At 45.9% G+C, this 20,000-nt stretch overlaps 1 protein-coding gene across 1 annotated transcript in view; it reads left to right on the top strand.

Moving 5' to 3' along the window:
- The window catches only part of mettl1 (methyltransferase 1, tRNA methylguanosine), a 53,393-nt gene that overhangs the window by 4,007 nt on the left and 29,386 nt on the right, over positions 1-20,000 (top strand). The window contains exons 2-3 of the mRNA XM_084394656.1: positions 2,484-2,602; positions 13,219-13,403. Coding sequence (XP_084250782.1) covers positions 2,484-2,602; positions 13,219-13,403 — 304 coding nt within the window. The remainder of the gene's footprint in view (positions 1-2,483; positions 2,603-13,218; positions 13,404-20,000) is intronic.

Here is a 20,000-nt window from a genome sequence, read left to right as displayed (position 1 = left end):
TTTTACTGCAGTTTTTTTTTTCTTTTTTTTAATAAGATGAAGTCTATATAACTCCTTAACTGGCAACTGAAAATACAGTAGAGTTACATAATGCAGTTCTAAACAAATTCTACAGAATTAAACTGGCATTTACTGGAACTCACTGACCTGTGTTGATCTGTGGACCGTCCTCCTGCTGTTCCTCCACACTCTGGGGGCGCGGGGAGAGATAAGAATACCTGTTTATACTTAGATTCTATAGGCTACTCCACATTAAAATGTGAAATAATCAGAATCTGTAGATTGTTTGATGTGTAGACACATAATATGAACATTACCTCTGTAGGCCTCTCTGTGGCAGCAGAAACTCTCTATCCCCTCGTCCTGTGAAGATGAGCATTTGGCCGAGTACACTTTATAGCACTGGTAGGCGACTTACAACTGCCTGGGGTTCTGTTGGGACAGGAGGCTCCAAAAGACAGAGATTACCATCAGAATCTGTTGGGACCAACAAAAAACCAACCCAAAGTAAAATAAATGGAAATATCAAAAATAGCCTAAAAAATAACACATATGTAAACCTCTACGTGTTATGAAGGCCCTTGGATCTTCGGGAGTGACTGGCTCTGATGACCCTCCAGGAATTCCCTCAGCCACTAATGCTGCTGCACTGCTAGACACTGGATGCTATTTAGTTATTTAATATGTCAAATATTTGTAAAGTCAGGCCTACACTCATGATATGCTCAAGCCTGACTTGATTGAATTATGTTTTTATATTTAATTTTTAGCTGCTGCCATGTTCTTTTAATGCCTGCAGGATTGCACCTACATGAACATTAAAATTAGGCTGAATAACACACTGTTCTTCCAGTTTCACCTCTGATATTATAACAGTTGGGTAAGTTACTTGTATTACTACTACAAATTACATCTTCAACAGTATAATTAGATTAATGTAATAATGATTATCTTTAGAAAGTATTGGTCTACTTATTACTAAATCCCATGTCAACCTCAACCACTTGAACAATACAAGGAGAGACAAGAAACTGCACTTTTAATGCTTTCAAATAAACAATATACAATTGCATGAATTATTCTTGAATTGACCAAAGTGTGTAGAGGGAGAAGGTTACATTAAAAATATACCTTTTAAAAATGTATGTTAAATAGCCTATACAGAATTGTTCTATAGTCTAATGCAATTACATCAGATTTTACTTTAAATTACAGAAGAATTAAGAGTAATCCCTTCAATTAAATTACAATATTAATGTTCTAATACTGTAAAATTACAGTAATAATGTTCGTACTGGTGAGAAATATGCAGACCTCTTTTTGTCTGGCGCTGTTGCCATGGTGACTCATAATATCTGTGTTCCATTGATAATGGCTTTTTATAGTTGTGGTGCACGCGCTTAACTCAGAGTAGGTCAACTCAGAGTTGATTGAACTAACTAATTTCAGCTGTTCTGTAACCGAAAACTCAGAGTTTCCCATCTCAGGGTAAGTCAACTCAGAGTTCAAGTTTTAACTCAGAGTTGGTTGAACCTCCTTTCTGAAACAGGCCCCTGGGCTCAGCTTTACCGTGTGTGTGTGTGTGTGTCTGTGTGTGTCAGTCCGGTGTGCCCGCAGGAGATGGACTGGGCTCTGCTTTACCGTTTGTGTGTGTGTGTGTGTGTTAATCCGGTGTGCCCGCAAGAGATGGACTGGGCTCTGCTTTACCGTTTGTGTGTGTGTCTGTGTGTGTGTGTGTTAATCCGGTGTGCCCGCAGGAGATGGCCTGGGCTCAGCTTTACTATGTGTGTGTGTGTGTGTGTGTGTCAGTCCGGTGTGCCCGCAGGAGATGGACTGGGCTCTGCTTTACCGTTTGTGTGTGTGTGTGTGTGTGTTAATCCGGTGTGCCCGCAAGAGATGGCCTGGGCTCTGCTTTACCGTTTGTGTGTGTGTCTGTGTGTGTGTGTGTTAATCCGGTGTGCCCGCAGGAGATGGCCTGGGCTCAGCTTTACTATGTGTGTGTGTGTGTGTGTGTGTCAGTCCGGTGTGCCCGCAGGAGATGGACTGGGCTCTGCTTTACCGTTTGTGTGTGTGTGTGTGTGTGTTAATCCGGTGTGCCCGCAAGAGATGGACTGGGCTCTGCTTTACCGTTTGTGTGTGTGTCTGTGTGTGTGTGTGTTAATCCGGTGTGCCCGCAGGAGATGGCCTGGGCTCAGCTTTACTATGTGTGTGTGTGTGTGTGTGTGTCAGTCCGGTGCGCCTGCAGGAGATGGCCTGGGCTCAGCTTTACCGTGTGTGTGTGTGTGTGTTAGTCCGGTGTGCCCGCAAGAGATGGCCTGGGCTCAGCTTTACTATGTGTGTGTGTGTTAATCCGGTGTGCCCGCAGGAGATGGCCTGGGCTCAGCTTTACTATGTGTGTGTGTGTGTGTGTGTGTGTGTCAGTCCGGTGTGCCTGCAGGAGATGGCCTGAGCTCAGCTTTACCGTGTGTGTGTGTGTGTGTTAGTCCAGTGTGCCCACAGGAGATGGACTGGGCTTCGCTTTACCCGCAGTTCTTCCGCGAGGGAAACGGGAGCGCGCAGGTGGAGTTTGCGGACATCGGCTGTGGATACGGAGGACTTCTGGGTAATCTAAGAAAATATATACATTTATATTGATAAAATATATTGGCCCATTTTATTTTAGAGAGTGTGTGGTTCAGGACCAAACTCCCCCACAAAGACAGTAAAATCAGAAGTTCGTATGGCCAGCAGCCGAACACTGGGAGAGCCAGCTCACTGCTGGAGTAGGAGTGAGTGAGGCCAGCAGGGGGCGCTGTTCACCCTGTGGTGAGTGAGGCCAGCAGGGGGCGCTGTTCACCCTGTGGTGTGTGGTGAGTGAGGCCAGCCGGGGGCGTTGTTCATCCTGTGGTGTGTGTGGTGAGTGAGGCCAGCCGGGGGCGTTGTTCACCCTGTGGTTTGTGTGGTGAGTGAGGCCAGCCGGGGGCGCTGTTCACCCTGTGGTGTGTGTGGTGAGTGAGGCCAGCCGGGGGCGCTGTTCACCCTGTGGTGTGTGTGGTGAGTGAGGCCAGCAGGGGGCGCTGTTCACCCTGTGGTGTGCGTGGTGAGTGAGGCCAGCCGGGGGCGTTGTTCACCCTGTGGTGTGCGTGGTGAGTGAGGCCAGCCGGGGGCGTTGTTCACCCTGTGGTGTGTGTGGTGAGTGAGGCCAGCAGGGGGCGCTGTTCACCCTGTGGTGTGTGTGGTGAGTGAGGCCAGCCGGGGGCGTTGTTCACCCTGTGGTGTGTGTGGTGAGCGAGGCCAGCAGGGGGCGCTGTTCACCCTGTGGTGTGTGTGGTGAGTGAGGCCAGCAGGGGGCGTTGTTCACCCTGTGGTGTGTGTGGTGAGTGAGGCCAGCAGGGGGCGCTGTTCACCCTGTGGTGTGTGTGGTGAGTGAGGCCAGCAGGGGGCGCTGTTCACCCTGTGGTGTGTGTGGTGAGTGAGGCCAGCCGGGGGCGTTGTTCACCCTGTGGTTTGTGTGGTGAGTGAGGCCAGCCGGGGGCGCTGTTCACCCTGTGGTGTGTGTGGTGAGTGAGGCCAGCCGGGGGCGTTGTTCACCCTGTGGTGTGTGTGGTGAGTGAGGCCAGCAGGGGGCGCTGTTCACCCTGTGGTGTGCGTGGTGAGTGAGGCCAGCCGGGGGCGTTGTTCACCCTGTGGTGTGCGTGGTGAGTGAGGCCAGCCGGGGGCGTTGTTCACCCTGTGGTGTGTGTGGTGAGTGAGGCCAGCAGGGGGCGCTGTTCACCCTGTGGTGTGTGTGGTGAGTGAGGCCAGCAGGGGGCGCTGTTCACCCTGTGGTGTGTGTGGTGAGTGAGGCCAGCCGGGGGTGTTGTTCACCCTGTGGTGTGTGTGGTGAGTGAGGCCAGCCGGGGGTGTTGTTCACCCTGTGGTGTGTGTGGTGAGTGAGGCCAGCAGGGGGCACTGTTCACCCTGTGGTGTGTGTGGTGAGTGAGGCCAGCAGGGGGCGCTGTTCACCCTGTGGTGTGCGTGGTGAGTGAGGCCAGCCGGGGGCGTTGTTCACCCTGTGGTGTGCGTGGTGAGCGCGGCCAGCAGGGGGCGCTGTTCACCCTGTGGTGTGTGTGGTGAGTGAGGCCAGCCGGGGGCGTTGTTCACCCTGTGGTGTGTGTGGTGAGCGAGGCCAGCAGGGGGCGCTGTTCACCCTGTGGTGTGTGTGGTGAGCGAGGCCAGCAGGGGGCGTTGTTCACCCTGTGGTGTGTGTGGTGAGCGAGGCCAGCAGGGGGCGCTGTTCACCCTGTGGTGTGTGTGGTGAGTGAGGCCAGCCGGGGGCGTTGTTCACCCTGTGGTGTGCGTGGTGAGTGAGGCCAGCCGGGGGCGTTGTTCACCCTGTGGTGTGCGTGGTGAGCGCGGCCAGCAGGGGGCGCTGTTCACCCTGTGGTGTGTGTGGTGAGTGAGGCCAGCAGGGGGCGCTGTTCACCCTGTGGTGTGCGTGGTGAGTGAGGCCAGCCGGGGGCGTTGTTCACCCTGTGGTGTGCGTGGTGAGCGCGGCCAGCAGGGGGCGCTGTTCACCCTGTGGTGTGTGTGGTGAGTGAGGCCAGCCGGGGGCGTTGTTCACCCTGTGGTGTGTGTGGTGAGCGAGGCCAGCAGGGGGCGCTGTTCACCCTGTGGTGTGTGTGGTGAGCGAGGCCAGCAGGGGGCGTTGTTCACCCTGTGGTGTGTGTGGTGAGCGAGGCCAGCAGGGGGCGCTGTTCACCCTGTGGTGTGTGTGGTGAGTGAGGCCAGCCGGGGGCGTTGTTCACCCTGTGGTGTGCGTGGTGAGTGAGGCCAGCCGGGGGCGTTGTTCACCCTGTGGTGTGTGTGGTGAGTGAGGCCAGCAGGGGGCGCTGTTCACCCTGTGGTGTGTGTGGTGAGCGAGGCCAGCAGGGGGCGTTGTTTACCCTGTGGTGTGTGTGGTGAGTGAGGCCATCAGGGGAGCGTTGTTCACCCTGTGGTGTGTGTGGTGAGCGAGGCCAGCAGGGGGCGCTGTTCACCCTGTGGTGTGTGTGGTGAGTGAGGCCAGCAGGGGGCGCTGTTCACCCTGTGGTGTGTGTGGTGAGCGAGGCCAGCAGGGGGCATTGTTTACCCTGTGGTGTGTGAGGCCAGCAGGGGGTGTTGTTCACCCTGTGGTGTGTGAGGCCAGCAGGGGGTGCTGTTCACCTTGTGGTGTGTGAGGCCAGCAGGGGTGCTATTCACCCTGTGGTGTGTGAAGCCAGCAGGGGGCGTTGTTCACCCTGTGGTGTGTGTGGCGAGTGAGGCCAGCAGGGGGCGTTGTTCACCCTGTGGTGTGTGAGGCCAGCAGGGGGCGTTGTTCACCCTGTGGTGTGTGTGGTGAGTGAGGCCAGCAGGGGGCGTTGTTCACCCTGTGGTGTGTGTGGTGAGTGAGGCCAGCAGGGGGTGCTGTTCACCCTGTGGTGTGTGTGGTGAGTGAGGCCAGCAGGGGGCGTTGTTCACCCTGTGGTGTGTGAGGCCAGCAGGGGGTGTTGTTCACCCTGTGGTGTGTGAGGCCAGCTGGGGGCGTTGTTCACCCTGTGGTGTGTGAGGCCAGCTGGGGGCATTGTTTACCCTGTGGTGTGTGAGGCCAGCAGGGGGCGTTGTTCACCCTGTGGTGTGTGAGGCCAGCTGGGGGCGTTGTTCACCCTGTGGTGTGTGAGGCCAGCAGGGGGCGTTGTTCACCCTGTGGTGTGTGAGGCCAGCAGGGGGCGTTGTTCACCCTGTGGTGTGTGAGGCCAGCAGGGGGCGTTGTTTACCCTGTGGTGTGTGAGGCCAGCAGGGGGCGTTGTTTACCCTGTGGTGTGTGAGGCCAGCAGGGGGCGTTGTTCACCCTGTGGTGTGTGTGGTGAGTGAGGCCAGCAGGGGGTGCTGTTCACCCTGTGGTGTGTGAGGCCAGCAGGGGGCGTTGTTCACCCTGTGGTGTGTGAGGCCAGCAGGGGGCGTTGTTCACCCTGTGGTGTGTGAGGCCAGCAGGGGGCATTGTTCACCCTGTGGTGTGTGAGGCCAGCAGGGGGCGTTGTTTACCCTGTGGTGTGTGAGGCCAGCAGGGGGCGTTGTTCACCCTGTGGTGTGTGTGGTACAGACCTGCAAACTCCTCAGACTAAAAAAGGTGACAGTGTCGCCGGGGGTGGGGGGTGGGGGGTGGGATGGCATGTTTTTTTTTTGCTACATGCCATGGGATTAATCAATGCATGCTGATGAACAATGTATAATAATAATAATAATTAATCTGCATACCCTAGTTTTGCACTGATGTAAAAAGACTGACAGTGACACAATAAGACCTCATGTTAGCAAAATGTTTTAATCTTTTAACTCTTAAAAAAAACTCTTAAAAAAAACATGTATGTTCTTTAATGTTTGATTATAATTTTACGGTCTTCACATAGGGATGGGAATTGATAAGATTTTATCAATAATAATGCCACTGACGATTCTGATTATCGATCCAATTCTTTATCGATTCTCTTATCGATTCTTGATAGCACTGTGTGGAAAAATGTAGTCATATGCTTTTTTTTTTTTTTTAAACAAGTGGTTTTCTTTATTTTGAAGTTTAAGCTTGAGTTAGCAAACTGTACTTTTTTATATAATTTATGTAATAAATATAACCTTATTGTAAAGTGTTACTGATTAGTTACACCGATTCAGACGTCACCTGAGTTCACTGTTGGAAAGATTAGTTGTTTTAACCATTCATTAAAATGAATCGGTTCAAAGGAGTCATTAGTTCGCGAATTGGACGTGTCGTGCGCGTTGTGTGATTATGCCAGCAGTTAGGACACTGACATCCAAGATTTGTGTCAACATAAAAACATTTCATCACTGTATAGTTTTATTTCGTTTAATTAAAGTGTTGTTTAAGTCAGCTGAATGTCCAGAACGCTTTTCAGAGAAGATAAGGAAACTTATTTAGCAAAATTCACACCCAGCAGTAATTCAGAAAAAAAAGGTCTTTCGACCTTTTACCACCGTGTCGATTTATTTTTGATTAATATGTGCGTGCGAGGGAGAGAGAGCAACACAGCGCCTAGTTTGGAGACGGTGAAGTCGTTTACACATAGAGTGCGCGCGCGCGACCGGCTCTCTCTCTCTCTCTCTCTCGTTTTTCCAGTTAAACATACACCCTGTCACAAACGCAGCCGTTCATCTACATTACTCACCGATCAAATAAGACTTTGGCGGGACAAAAAATCATTTTGGTGGGCGCTAAAATGCAGGAAAATTCATGCGCGAGTTTCCATTAGACTCGCACGGTAGCCAGCCGTCTCATCAAATGGCGAGCTCAGCTCAGTTGACGCTGTGTGCTTCAAGATTCTGACGCAAGTCCTAAGATTCCAATTGGCCAAGAGAAAAAGTGCTAAGATTCCGATTGGCCCAGAGAAATGTCAATTATAAGAATTATCCAATAATGTTTCGCAATTCTAGCCTGCATGGCAGTTACTGTGAGAAACAATATACCCCCCCCCCCCCCTCTCGAAAAAAAACTCTCCGGTTCTACGCGATTCACGTAAATGACCCAATTGACCAAGAAAACGGCGATTGTCGCCGAAAAGCGACAAGTTTGCAGGTATGGTGGTAAGTGAGGCCAGCAGGGGGTGCTGTTCACCCTGTGGTGTGTGAGGCCAGCAGGGGGCGTTGTTCACCCTGTGGTGTGTGAGGCCAGCAGGGGGCGTTGTTTACCCTGTGGTGTGTGAGGCCAGCAGGGGGCGCTGTTCACCCTGTGGTGTGTGAGGCCAGCAGGGGGCGCTGTTCACCCTGTGGTGTGTGAGGCCAGCAGGGGGCGTTGTTTACCCTGTGGTTTGTGAGGCCAGCAGGGGGCGTTCACCCTGTGGTGTGTGAGGCCAGCAGGGGGCGTTGTTCACCCTGTGGTGTGTGAGGCCAGCAGGGGGCGTTGTTCACCCTGTGGTGTGTGTGGTGAGTGAGGCCAGCAGGGGGCGCTGTTCACCCTGTGGTGTGTGAGGCCAGCAGGGGGTGTTGTTCACCCTGTGGTGTGTGAGGCCAGCAGGGGGTGTTGTTCACCCTGTGGTGTGTGTGGTGAGTGAGGCCAGCAGGGGGCGCTGTTCACCCTGTGGTGTGTGTGGTGATATGATTGTAAAGTGCTTTGGGTGTGTGTACAGTACAGTATAGCAGGGAGTAGGCTTGGGCGGTATTCGAATTTTGATACCGTCAAACCTCCTCCCTATTTTACCGGGGTATACGGTATTACCGTGACTAATTAAAAATTATGACATAATGGGCTCAGATGGCGTCACCAAACTGTTGGCTTGTGCCTACTCCGTTCAGAAACTGAATGCCAGATCGGGCAAAAAAAAAAAAAAAAATTCAAGCCTAACCCCTGCACGTTGTGTCTGAGTCCGGCCGACGACATTAACTGTTATTATGAGCCCGAGCCCACCATTATTCAACATAATATCTGTGTGCGTGCAACAAGCAAGAAGTGCCTTTGTAATCCGGTGACGCGTGTCCATTGATTTTTATTAATAAAACTTTTCTGCAAAGATGGAAGTTGACGATCGCCATATCTGTAGTGAACGCGCCTATAGAGAGAAATGCACATCATTACACAATCAGGGAGTGGCCTTTTTCTTTTCGTTTTTAATTGTTTCGTTTAAATAAATTTCAAGCTTTACTTATATATATTTGTCATGTCTGTGAGGCATAGCCTACACTGAGTTGCGGTTAATTTATGAGATTTCAATGCAAGTGACCGCGGCATGCCCATCATGTCATGATTATCCAGGCAATTGGTTGATGAAAAATTTATTAAAATTAAGAAACAATATATACAAAACGAAATTCGTTTTAAAGGGGCCTTTTACAAAACGAAATTTATTGAAGTGGTCAAATCGTCTGACTCCCGATGCATCCCATCTTATTTGTGCCGTTCACTTTTCATAATCAACAAAGATGGAAAAAATAACATAATATTTTAACAAATACAAAACTTAATGCGCTTATTTAATGAACTCGAGAACAAAATGTATCCTGGCAGCAGTGAGTGGGGGGTTGTTTCGGAGATGCGACATTAGGTTAGAGGTGTTTACATCTCTTGTATTTACCGCCTCTCCCTTCTCATTCGGTTGGAACCAGAAATATTGCCAAACTGCAACCACACATAAGCATTTTTTAGGCAATAAATAAATTATATATATTATAGGCTATATAAGTGCCGGTAATGACGGTATTGAAACTGATACCGGTGCTATTTTAAGATCCCGCGGTATCCGATATTACCGTAATACCGCCCAACCCTAGCAGGGAGTGGCAATCGGGAGAGTTGGGACTTTTCCCGGTGGGCCGGTAGTGTTTTGAGGCCGCGAGGGCCTGTCTGATAATAGTTATACATTGCAAGTTATATTAGCAACAGAATCTGGCGGCCTGATGTGCGGCCGCTTCCCGCTGGTCAACACAGTATATAAAAGTGCTCAACCCGTTCGGCAGGTCCAACCATGTCTAGGATTTTCAAAAACATAGGGGGATCAGTGAGCGGCCCCTCCCCAAATGGCATAGCCTGTCGGGCCGGCCTTTGATGTAAAAAGCCGCCAAACACCTCTTTTTCCTCGTCACGTTTTGGAAGTCTAACGTCCGTGTGAGTGAGTTAAATGATGGAAAGGCAAAAAAGAAAACTGAAAGGTGGCGCTGAGCATGGGCAGCGCTAGCAGGTGCTTCAGCACCCCCAAGAAAGACCAAAGCACCCCGATAGCACCCCCAAAAATAATTTCTGGAAGCAATTATATTCAGGCTGTATTCTATGGAAGCCCTGAACCGCATTTTGAAGAGAAAAAAAAAGAAAACTTATCTTGTTATTTCGAGATATTAAGTCGTTATTTCAACATAATATCTCGTTATTTCGATTTCGACATAAGAAGTCGTTATTTCGACATATCTCGTTATTTTGACATAATAAGGGGACATTGTAATCTGCATTAAGCCACATTAAGCGTTCTTATAATGGTTTTCTATGGGAGGAAAATGCTTAACGTTAAACGTTGCGTTCATATTCTGGGCTCATCTGATTTTTTTGTACATAGCAGCCTACTTTATGATTTTAGTATCATAATGATTAATGAATGCACGCACAATTTTCCGTGAACTTGATTTGAACGAATGCCTTTCAACTTGTGTGTGCAAAATTCAGAATTAAATGAATGTGCAGCAATTTGTACAAATAGAGAGTCTGTAGGCCTATACTATACTGTTGTAGCCATTAAATAAGCGCATTTAGTTTCATATTTGTTAAAATATTATAATGTTATTTTTTTCCATCTATGTTGATTATGAAAAGTGAACCGCACGAGTAAGATAAGATGCGCAATATATCGAGAGACATGGAGTGGGTCAGACATGATTTTAGACCACTTCATTAAGTTTTGTTTTGTATAAAGCCTTTCTTTAAAGTGAATTTCGTTTTTTATAAATTGTATCTTAATTTTAATACATTTTTCATCAACCAATTGCCTGGATTTAATAAATAAGAAGCAAATATAACAGGCAATATAATCATGGAGGCGCCCGCGTGGTCAATTGCATTGCACGTTAACTGGAGCGCATCTCATCCTAACTTAACGAAACTCAGTGTATGCTTCACAGACATGAGAAATACATCAAATACACAAAGCTTGAAATGTCTTTAAACAAAATAATTCAAACCGAAAAGAAAAAGGCTACTCTCTGATTTATGTGCATTTCTCTCTATAGGCGCGTTCACTACGAATATGGCGATCGTCAACTTCATCTTTGCAGCAGACATGTCAGAAAACACAAATTTATTAATAAAAATCAATGCACGCGTCACCAGATTTACAAATACACATCTTGCTTGTTGCACACACCCATATTATGTCGAAATAACGAGATATTATGTTGAAATAACCTTATTATTAATAATACATCTTTTAGAATATTTGATTGAATGCTGAATGTTGCGCTTATTCAATTTAATAAAATTAAAACTTTAATTGTGATCATTAAAATAATTGAATATTAAATATTTAGTGGCCAAGTTTTGCTGAATTATTAATATTAGCCTAGGCTATAGCCTATATAGCTCCCCCTCAGCACATGCGTTAAAAATTCTCTCACTATACTTTATATTAGGCTATATTACCTTTTTATAAAATTACAAAAAACTAGTTAATGCTGCTGTGAGGGTTTCTAATACAGCGTCTGTGGGAGTGATGACAAATTGACATATATTTCTCTCTTCTGAGTTCTGACTGCCGTTATTCATCTCTCGCATTTTTTTCTTTTTTTTGAAAGTTGTGAAAAAACTATAGGGGAGTTTTTCTTTTGCTATTTGAGCAAATAAAAAAATAAAAAAAATAAAAATAAAATAATATTCTCTCATTCACCGCTATATTTTTGAGCAAAATTTTATTTTTTATTTTTTTGACCACCGAGGGATGGTGGTCTACGAAATTTCCCGGTAGATTTTTTGGTCCCATTCCGCCCCTGCAGTATAGTATAGTATAGTACAGTAGTACTGTTGAAAGCACTATATAAATGCCTCATTCATTCAATATAATGTACAAATTAGTTTCAGCTATTCTCATTTTATAAGTGCATATATCCTCAAATAATTTAGAGTGTATTAATAATTCATATAGTCTTTCTCAACAAATGTAATTTTATTGTTTTTCTTGTCTTATTTAATATTTAAAAGGCTATCTAATAATAAGAGTCATAATAAGGCCAGTATAGCCTGGCTCCGCCCTCCTGCGTACTTCCTCTCAATTTTATTTCCCTTCAGTACTACGTCTGGGATTGTGGTGTATTCTTTGGTTTTCTCCAATCATTTTTTTGGCGGTCCAATCAGCGAACAGAGGGAGTGGCTGAGAACGATGACGTTGAGGTCGTGCGCTAGTTTGAGTTGTAGGGTTACGTCACGACCAAAGGTTAGCGATTGGTTATGGCAGATCCAGAGTGACTCTGGGCAGATCCAATAGTTTTAAACTTCAACAGAGTACCCGCCTACAAGGAAGTTAACGCATGTCAATGGAGAGAGGCCAGACTCTCTGCACAAATGAAATGCACGAGAGTCTGGTAGAACCAGGCTAAGGCCAGTATGAAGTATTCATAAAATGATGCAGTGAGTGTGTGTGCTGTTCCTCTACTATACCGGGTGTTAGTTCTCAGTGTAGTTTATAAAGCACGTGATAGTTTCAGTCTTTGGTTGTGTGAAAGATTGCAGTAATCACTGACTCTGATTGGCTGATGCAGTTTGACCTCAGCAGTTAGCATTAGGGTTAGCATCAGGGTTAGCGTCAGGGTTAGAGTTAGCATCAGGATTAGCATTAGGGTCAGGGTTAGCATTAGTTTCACTGGTGTTTTTGACTCTGATTCAGTGTCACTGCATCTCTTCATCATGATCGGTTATTCAGAAGTAAAGATTCCCCTGTTTTCACGCTCTCAAACTGTTCGCTCTTCTTCCAGAGTTTTTATAATAAACAAAAAGTGGATATTTGTGAAAATGTAAGCATTAACTTCTATAGTACCACCTTATAGCTGCACAACACTGAACAACATATAAAACCTGGAACTAAGTTGGCTTTCTGAAGGCATGACTACATCCTAACCTGTATAGTTCATCTCGAAGTTAGCCGTGAGGTTCGCCGTGAAGTTAGCTGTGAGGCTCGCCGTGAAGTTAGCCGTGAGGCTCGCCGTGAAGTTAGCTGTGAGGCTCGCCGTGAAGTTAGCTGTGAGGCTCGCCGTGAAGTTAGCCGTGAGGCTCGCCGTGAAGTTAGCTGTGAGGCTCGCCGTGAAGTTAGCCGTGAGGCTCGCCGTGAAGTTAGCCGTGAGGCTCGCCGTGAAGTTAGCTGTGAGGCTCGCCGTGAAGTTAGCCGTGAGGCTCGCCGTGAAGTTAGCTGTGAGGCTCGCCGTGAAGTTAGCCGTGAGGCTCGCCGTGAAGTTAGCCGTGAGGCTCGCCGTGAAGTTAGCTGTGAGGCTCGCCGTGAAGTTAGCCGTGAGGCTCGCCGTGAGCCGCTTCTCTCAACATCACTGTGACTTCAGTGCATTCACTGCTGCTCACAGACATTAACATGTTTCCTGTAAAGCTGATTTGTGTTGTGAAAAATGCTGATAAACATGTCTTAAAATGTTTAACCTGACATGAAAAAAGAGTTATCTTTGAAAGCATGTGCAAGCTGTGTGTGTGATGCACTGGACTGATGATGACTGGTTCAGACGAGATGTTAATTGCTGTTAATGTTCCTCTGGTAGTTCGGTTGTCGGAGCTGTTCCCCGACCGGCTGATCCTGGGATTGGAGATTCGGGTGAAAGTGTCGGATTATGTGCAGGACCGCATCCGCTCGCTGCGATCGGCAGAACCGGGCCGGTACCAGAACATCTCCTGCCTGCGCAGCAACGCCATGAAGTACTTGCCCAACTTCTTCACCAAGGGACAGGTAGTGTGTGTGTGTGACGTTAGTAATGTGTAAATACCCAGAGCACATCTGTGTGTGATCATCCATCAGAGGGAAGTGTTTCCCTCGTTCAGAAACTAATGTCCGTCACTGTTTGCTCTGACAGGACGACTCTACAATAAACGCTAGAATGCTCACCGTCAGCGTTGATGTAATGTTTTCCTCTGTGCACCTGTTGATCACTCAGTGACGGCCGTGTTGAGGGGGGTGTGTGTGTGTGTGTGTGTGTGTGTGTTGAAGTGCTGCAGGGTGTGTGTGTGTGTGTGTTGAGAGTGTGTCCAGTGTGTGTGTGTGTGTGTGTGTGTGTGTGTGTGTGTGTGTGTGTGTGTGTGTGTGTGTGTCCAGGTGCAGGTCCTTCATCAGATCTGGATACGGCCTGGATCCGGCGGACTGCGGTAAACCTCGGATAAACAGAGAGACTAATATTAGCGTAGACGCCATTCTTCTTATGATGTAACGAGTACATCAGGATTTATGGGAAGTGTTCCCGGTACCGGCTGGCCTAATCTATGCAGCCTAACATTGAATTATAGAAGTCTATAATGTGTTATGTGTATGCTAGGTCAAAGAGATGTGTTTTTAGTCTAGCTTTGAACTGACGGAGTGTGTCTGCTTCCCGGACAATGGTAGGAAGACTGTTCCAGAGTTTTGGTGCTAAATAGGAGAAGGATCTACCGCCAGCAGTCGATTTAGATATTCTAGGTATTATCAACCGGCCGGAATTTTGAGATCACAATAGACGTGAAGGACTATAATGCGTTAAGAGCTCGCTCAAGCACTGCGGAGCTAAACCATTTAGCACTTTTTAAGTAAAGTAGGCATATTTTAAAATGTATACGATGTTTAATAGGGAGCCACTGCATGTTGACAGAACCGGGCTAATATGGTCATACTTCCTGGTTCTGGTAAGAACTCGAGCTGCTGCGTTTTGGACCAGCTGTAGTTTGTTTATTAAGCGTGCAGGGCAACCACCCAGTAGAGCATTACAATAATCTAGCCTTGAGGTCATGAACGCATGATCTAACTGTTCCGCATTTGTCACTGAAAGCACATGACATAATTTATATATATTTTAAAGATGGAAGAATGCGGTTTTACAGATACTAGACACGTGACTTTCAAATGAAAGATTGGTATCAAAGAGCACACCCAGGTTCCTAACCGACGACGAAGACTTAACAGAGCAGCCATCAAGTGTTAAACAGTATTCTAGGTTATTACGTGTTGGAGTCTTTTGTCCAATAATTAGAATCTCTGTTATAAGAATTAAGTAGTAGGAAATTACTAGTCATCCAGTTTTTTATATCAGCTATGCATTCTGTTAATTTTGTGAATTGGTAAGTTTCGTCAGGCCGTGAAGAAATATAGAGCTGAGTATCATCAGCATAACAGTGAAAACTAATGCCATGCTTCCTAATGATATCTCCTAAGGGTAGCATGTGCAGAGTGAACAGCAGCGGTCCTAGTACTGAGCCTTGTGGTACGCCATACTGAACTTGTGATCAATAAGACATCTCTTCATTTATTGCTACAAACTGATAACGGTCAGATAAGTATGATTTAAACCATGCTAATGCAATTCCACTAATACCAACATAATTTTCGAGTCTATTTAAAAGAATGTTGTGGTCAATAGTGTCAAATGCAGCACTAAGATCGAGTAACACTAATAGAGAGACACAACCACGATCGGATGATAAGAGCAAATCATTTGTGACTCTAACGAGAGCAGTCTCAGTACTATGGTATGGTCTAAATCCTGACTGGAAATCCTCACAGATATCATTTCTTTCTAGAAAGGAACACAGTTGTGAGGATACTGCCTTTTCTAATATCTTTGACAGAAAAGGTAGATTCGAGATCAGCCTGTAATTGACTAATTATGTAGGATCAAGTTGCGGTTTTTTAACAAGCGGTTTAATCATAGCCAGCTTGAAAGTTTTTGGTACGTATCCTAGAGACAAAGATGAATTAATGATAGTAAGAAGAGGATCTATGACCTCTGGAAGCATCTCTTTCAATAGCTTAGTCGGTATAGGGTCTAACATACATGTTGTTGATTTAGATGAATTAACGAGTTTAGAAAATTCTTCCTCTCCTATAGCAATGAATTAAACAAATTTTTCCTCAGGGAGACTACAGTGCACTCCCTGATGCGATACTGTAGTAGACGGTTGCATAGTTATAATTTTCTCCCTGATATTATCAATCTTATAAGTGAAGAAGTTCATAAAGTCATTACTGCTTGAAGCTTTATTTTTCGTTAGTTTAGCCACTGTTTCAAATAAATTCCTAGGGTTTCGTTTATTTTCTTTTAATAGGGTTGAAAAATAAGCAGATCTAGCAGCTTTTAAGGCCTCTCTGTACGCAATCGAGCTCTCTCTCCTAGAAATGCAGAAAAAAGTCTAGTTTTGTTTTCTTCCAGTTGCGCTCCATGTTTCTGGCTGCTCTCTTAAGGCCCGAGTGTGCTCGCTGTACCACGGCGTTGGACTATTTTCTTTCATCTTCTTTAAGCGCAAAGTAGCAACTGTATGAAGGTAAAAGAGTAGCAAAACTCAAGAGCACGTAGATGTAAATTTGAGAACTTGTACAATAAATATTCATACTTGTACGTGAACATTTACTCTCACAGCTCCAGTGTGAAAACCTGTAAAATAAAAATCTGAAGTTGAATGTTGAAATTTGCACTCGTAGACAATAGTCACAAACCTGTATTCTGAATTTGAAGCTGCAGACAAGTAGTCACAAATGTGTAAAATGCCATTCACAGAAATACAATGACAGACACAAACTTGTAATATATATTTGCATTTAATCTTACATTCACATTCGCAGTGCAACCTCAATTAGGCACTTGCAACTTCTCAAATCTGTCACTGCTATTTCAAATTTCGCGCCTTGACTTTTGCTACTCTTTTCGCGATATATTAGGTGCAAAACTAACTTGTGCACTTGAAACTCAGTTGCGGCGAGAGAGAAAGGGGGGCGGGAGCGGGGGTGTTCAAAGGAGCCGTTTATTGGTTGGCGCCTAGCCAATGAAATGGGACTCCTATTGTACACGATGTAGCATTAATTGTTAGCGGATCCAGATGAAGAATAACTGTAATCATAGTTGCTGGGTCACAGCAGCTGTTAGTTTACATCGAGCCCTCCTGATTAAAGCTGTCACACTGGAAAGTAGAAAAGTTCTCAATTTCTCTGAAGTGTTTTATTACCTCATCAGCTCTTTGAATCAATGGCGATGTGTTGAAGCTTTATATTAAACTTTTTGCGTTCTTTTGCTTGTGGCTTTTCAAAAGCAAAAGCTCATCTATCCAATGCTTTTATCACAGACAGAGAAACAACAGACTGCATCACAAAATGAGACACTAAATACAAGCTGAAGTCCTGATTTATAATGGACATCATCTGACTAAATCCCTGTACCTACAGAACGACTCAGGATCGACTCAGACTCAGATCGAGTCCCTGAAGACGTTCTCATGATCTCGCTCTGCCTCAGCTTGTCTTCTGTACGGTGGTCTGTTTTAACTCTGGAACAGGAATAATCCATAAACACACTCTAAGGCATAGACTCGTATACTTCAAGGACCCAATACTGAAGCAGAAAATGTTTTATAATGTCTAGTGCAGAGAGGACTGTCTGGACTTGTAGATCAGGGAAGTAAAGAAACGTTTGTCTGTCCCCAGATCATGGTTAAAGAATAGAGGAGACAGAGCCTTTGCGATTGCTGGCCCTAGGCTGTGGTACAGCCTTCCATTTTACATCAGAGCGGCTCAATCTCTAACTGTTTTTAAATCCTCTATTAAAACCTACTTTTTTTCTTTAGCTTTTAATTCATTGTGAGCTTTTGTCATGAATGTGTGGTTATGTCCTTGTTCTGTATCTTGTGTATTGTTCAGCACTTTGGTCAGCCCTGTTTGCTGTTTTTAAATGTGCTATATAAATAAATACAAACTTGAAACTTGAAGCTTAAAGCTGTATAGTTCAGCAAGAGAGAAGGTTTGTTCCCATCGTCTGCCAACATCTTAAAAACCAGTGAAACTCCTTCAGGACACCAGCATTTGAAGTTAGGGCTCAAAAGAGGCACTGAAACTTGACAGACCCCAAACCAACTCTTTATGAAACGTTTATGGCTTCTAATCTTTCTTAATTAACTTTTGTCAAATCATGTGAAAACAAAGATTGCATTTTCCAGACCTTTGCACATGCATTTAAACTAGGATTTTTCCTTTTCTTTAGTTTGGATAGTACTCTCTTATTTGGCATTTCTGTCTCCAGTTTGAGCTGATTCTGATTCTGATGTAAATCTCACTCTCATCCAACACCCTGATGTTCTTATATGTGGAATTCCTGCTTTTGTGATGGACAGAGTGTGTTTGAGTAAATTAATAGATGGTAAAGGACTAAAACACCTGTGCAGACGTCAGTACTGTAGTAGAGTGGTATTACAGGGACTTTAAGTGAGCATCTCTTCTTGTTGAACAGCCCAATACTTCTGACTCTCGTCTGGCATCTGTGTCAAATGGACACACTCTTATTTGATCATATTAATCAAACTTTCTTCCAGCTTCTCAGTAAGCATCTACTCCGTTCAAGCATGTTCTGTTAACACTTGTTAAATGAGCTGTTCAGTTCCTTAAAATGCTTTGTGTCATCTATTTCTAGCCTTAAGTAGTCATTTAGTAGAAAATGCTGTTAATATCTTTATAAATAAAATAGCTAAGTTTTAAATAAATAGAAGATTATTTAAGTATATCTTTAGGCCAGTTGTTCCTGCGGCGACAGACACAAACTGCAGTACGTCACTTGAAACACACATTCAACATGTTCAGTCGGCGAAAACACAAGACACGGATCTGACAAAGCCGACGGTGTCTGTTGCCGACAGTCGGCGCCTTTGCAAGAAAACATTTCAGTCTTTCTACTTAAGAATTTTACATTGGATTCATTGGTCTCGGGGATGTGAATAACACCGTCAGCACACCTGAACATGACAAGAGCATGAACCGCATCAGACTGAAATGATGTTTCAGCTCTGGAGGGCTTTTGGCATGAAACCCCAAAGTGAACAGTCTATTTACAGCGCAGTCTTTTTGCTTTCTTTTAATAAAGCCTTAATTAAAGTGGTGTGTTTTCCAGCTGGTGAAGACAGCCTGAGGCCTGCTGATCCCAGTAATTATCCCAGTTTCTCTGTCTTCATTTATTTGTCTAATAAAAGCTAGTGTGCAGACATATTGCAGTATTAGCCGCTGATGTGAAGGGAATGACTGTGCGATGGCAGTGTGAGGTGGTCCTGGTGTAAAAAAAAAGCTCATGAAGGGGGAATTCCAGACGGTAACGTGCAGAAACGCTGACGGCGGCTCAGATTCATGAACTAATTCTGCCCTCCGTCACTATGAGGAGAGATCTATGAGCCGAGGCCTATGAGGCAAGATCTATGAGGAGAGATCTATGAGCCGAGATCTATGAGGCGAGTTCTATGAGCCGAGATCTATGAGGCGAGATCTATGAGGAGAGGTCTATGAGGCGAGATCTATGAGGAGAGGTCTATGAGGCGAGTTCTATGAGGAGAGGTCTATGAGGAGAGATCTATGAGGAGAGATCTATGAGCCGAGATCTATGAGGAGAGGTCTATGAGGCGAGTTCTATGAGGAGAGGTCTATGAGGCGAGATCTATGAGGCGAGATCTATGAGGAGAGATCTATGAGCCGAGATCTATGAGGCGAGTTCTATGAGCCGAGGTCTATGAGACGAGGCCTATAAGGCGAGATCTATGAGGCGAGATCTATGAGGAGATATCTATGAGGAGAGATCTATGAGCCGAGATCTATGAGGCGAGTTCTATGAGCCGAGGTCTATGAGGAGAGGTCTATGAGGCGAGATCTATGAGCCCAGATCTATGAGGCGAGGTCTATGAGGAGAGATCTATGAGGCGAGATCTATGAGGAGAGGTCTATGAGGCGAGATCTATGAGCCCAGATCTATGAGGAGATATCTATGAGGAGAGATCTATGAGCCGAGATCTATGAGGCGAGTTCTATGAGCCGAGGTCTATGAGGAGAGGTCTATGAGGCGAGATCTATGAGCCCAGATCTATGAGGCGAGGTCTATAAGGCGAGATCTATGAGGCGAGATCTATGAGGAGAGGTCTATGAGGCGAGATCTATGAGCCCAGATCTATGAGGCGAGGTCTATGAGGAGAGATCTATGAGGAGAGATCTATGAGGCGAGGTCTATGAGGAGAGGTCTATGAGGCGAGATCTATGAGGAGAGGTCTATGAGGCGAGATCTATGAGGCGATTTCTATGAGGAGAGGTCTATGAGGAGAGGTCTATGAGGCGAGATCTATGAGCCCAGATCTATGAGGCGAGGTCTATGAGGAGAGATCTATGAGGAGAGGTCTATGAGGCGAGATCTATGAGGCGAGATCTATGAGGAGAGATCTATGAGGCGAGGTCTATGAGGAGAGGTCTATGAGGCGAGATCTATGAGGCTAATTCTATGAGGCGAGATCTATGAGGAGAGATCTATGAGCCCAGATCTATGAGGCGAGGTCTATGAGGCGAGGTCTATGA

Source organism: Rutilus rutilus (genome assembly GCF_951802725.1).
Source record: "Rutilus rutilus genome assembly, chromosome: 22".
Classification (NCBI taxonomy): domain Eukaryota; kingdom Metazoa; phylum Chordata; class Actinopteri; order Cypriniformes; family Leuciscidae; genus Rutilus; species Rutilus rutilus.
Note: the sequence above shows the minus strand (reverse complement) of the source record. Positions and strands in the feature narration are given on the sequence as shown.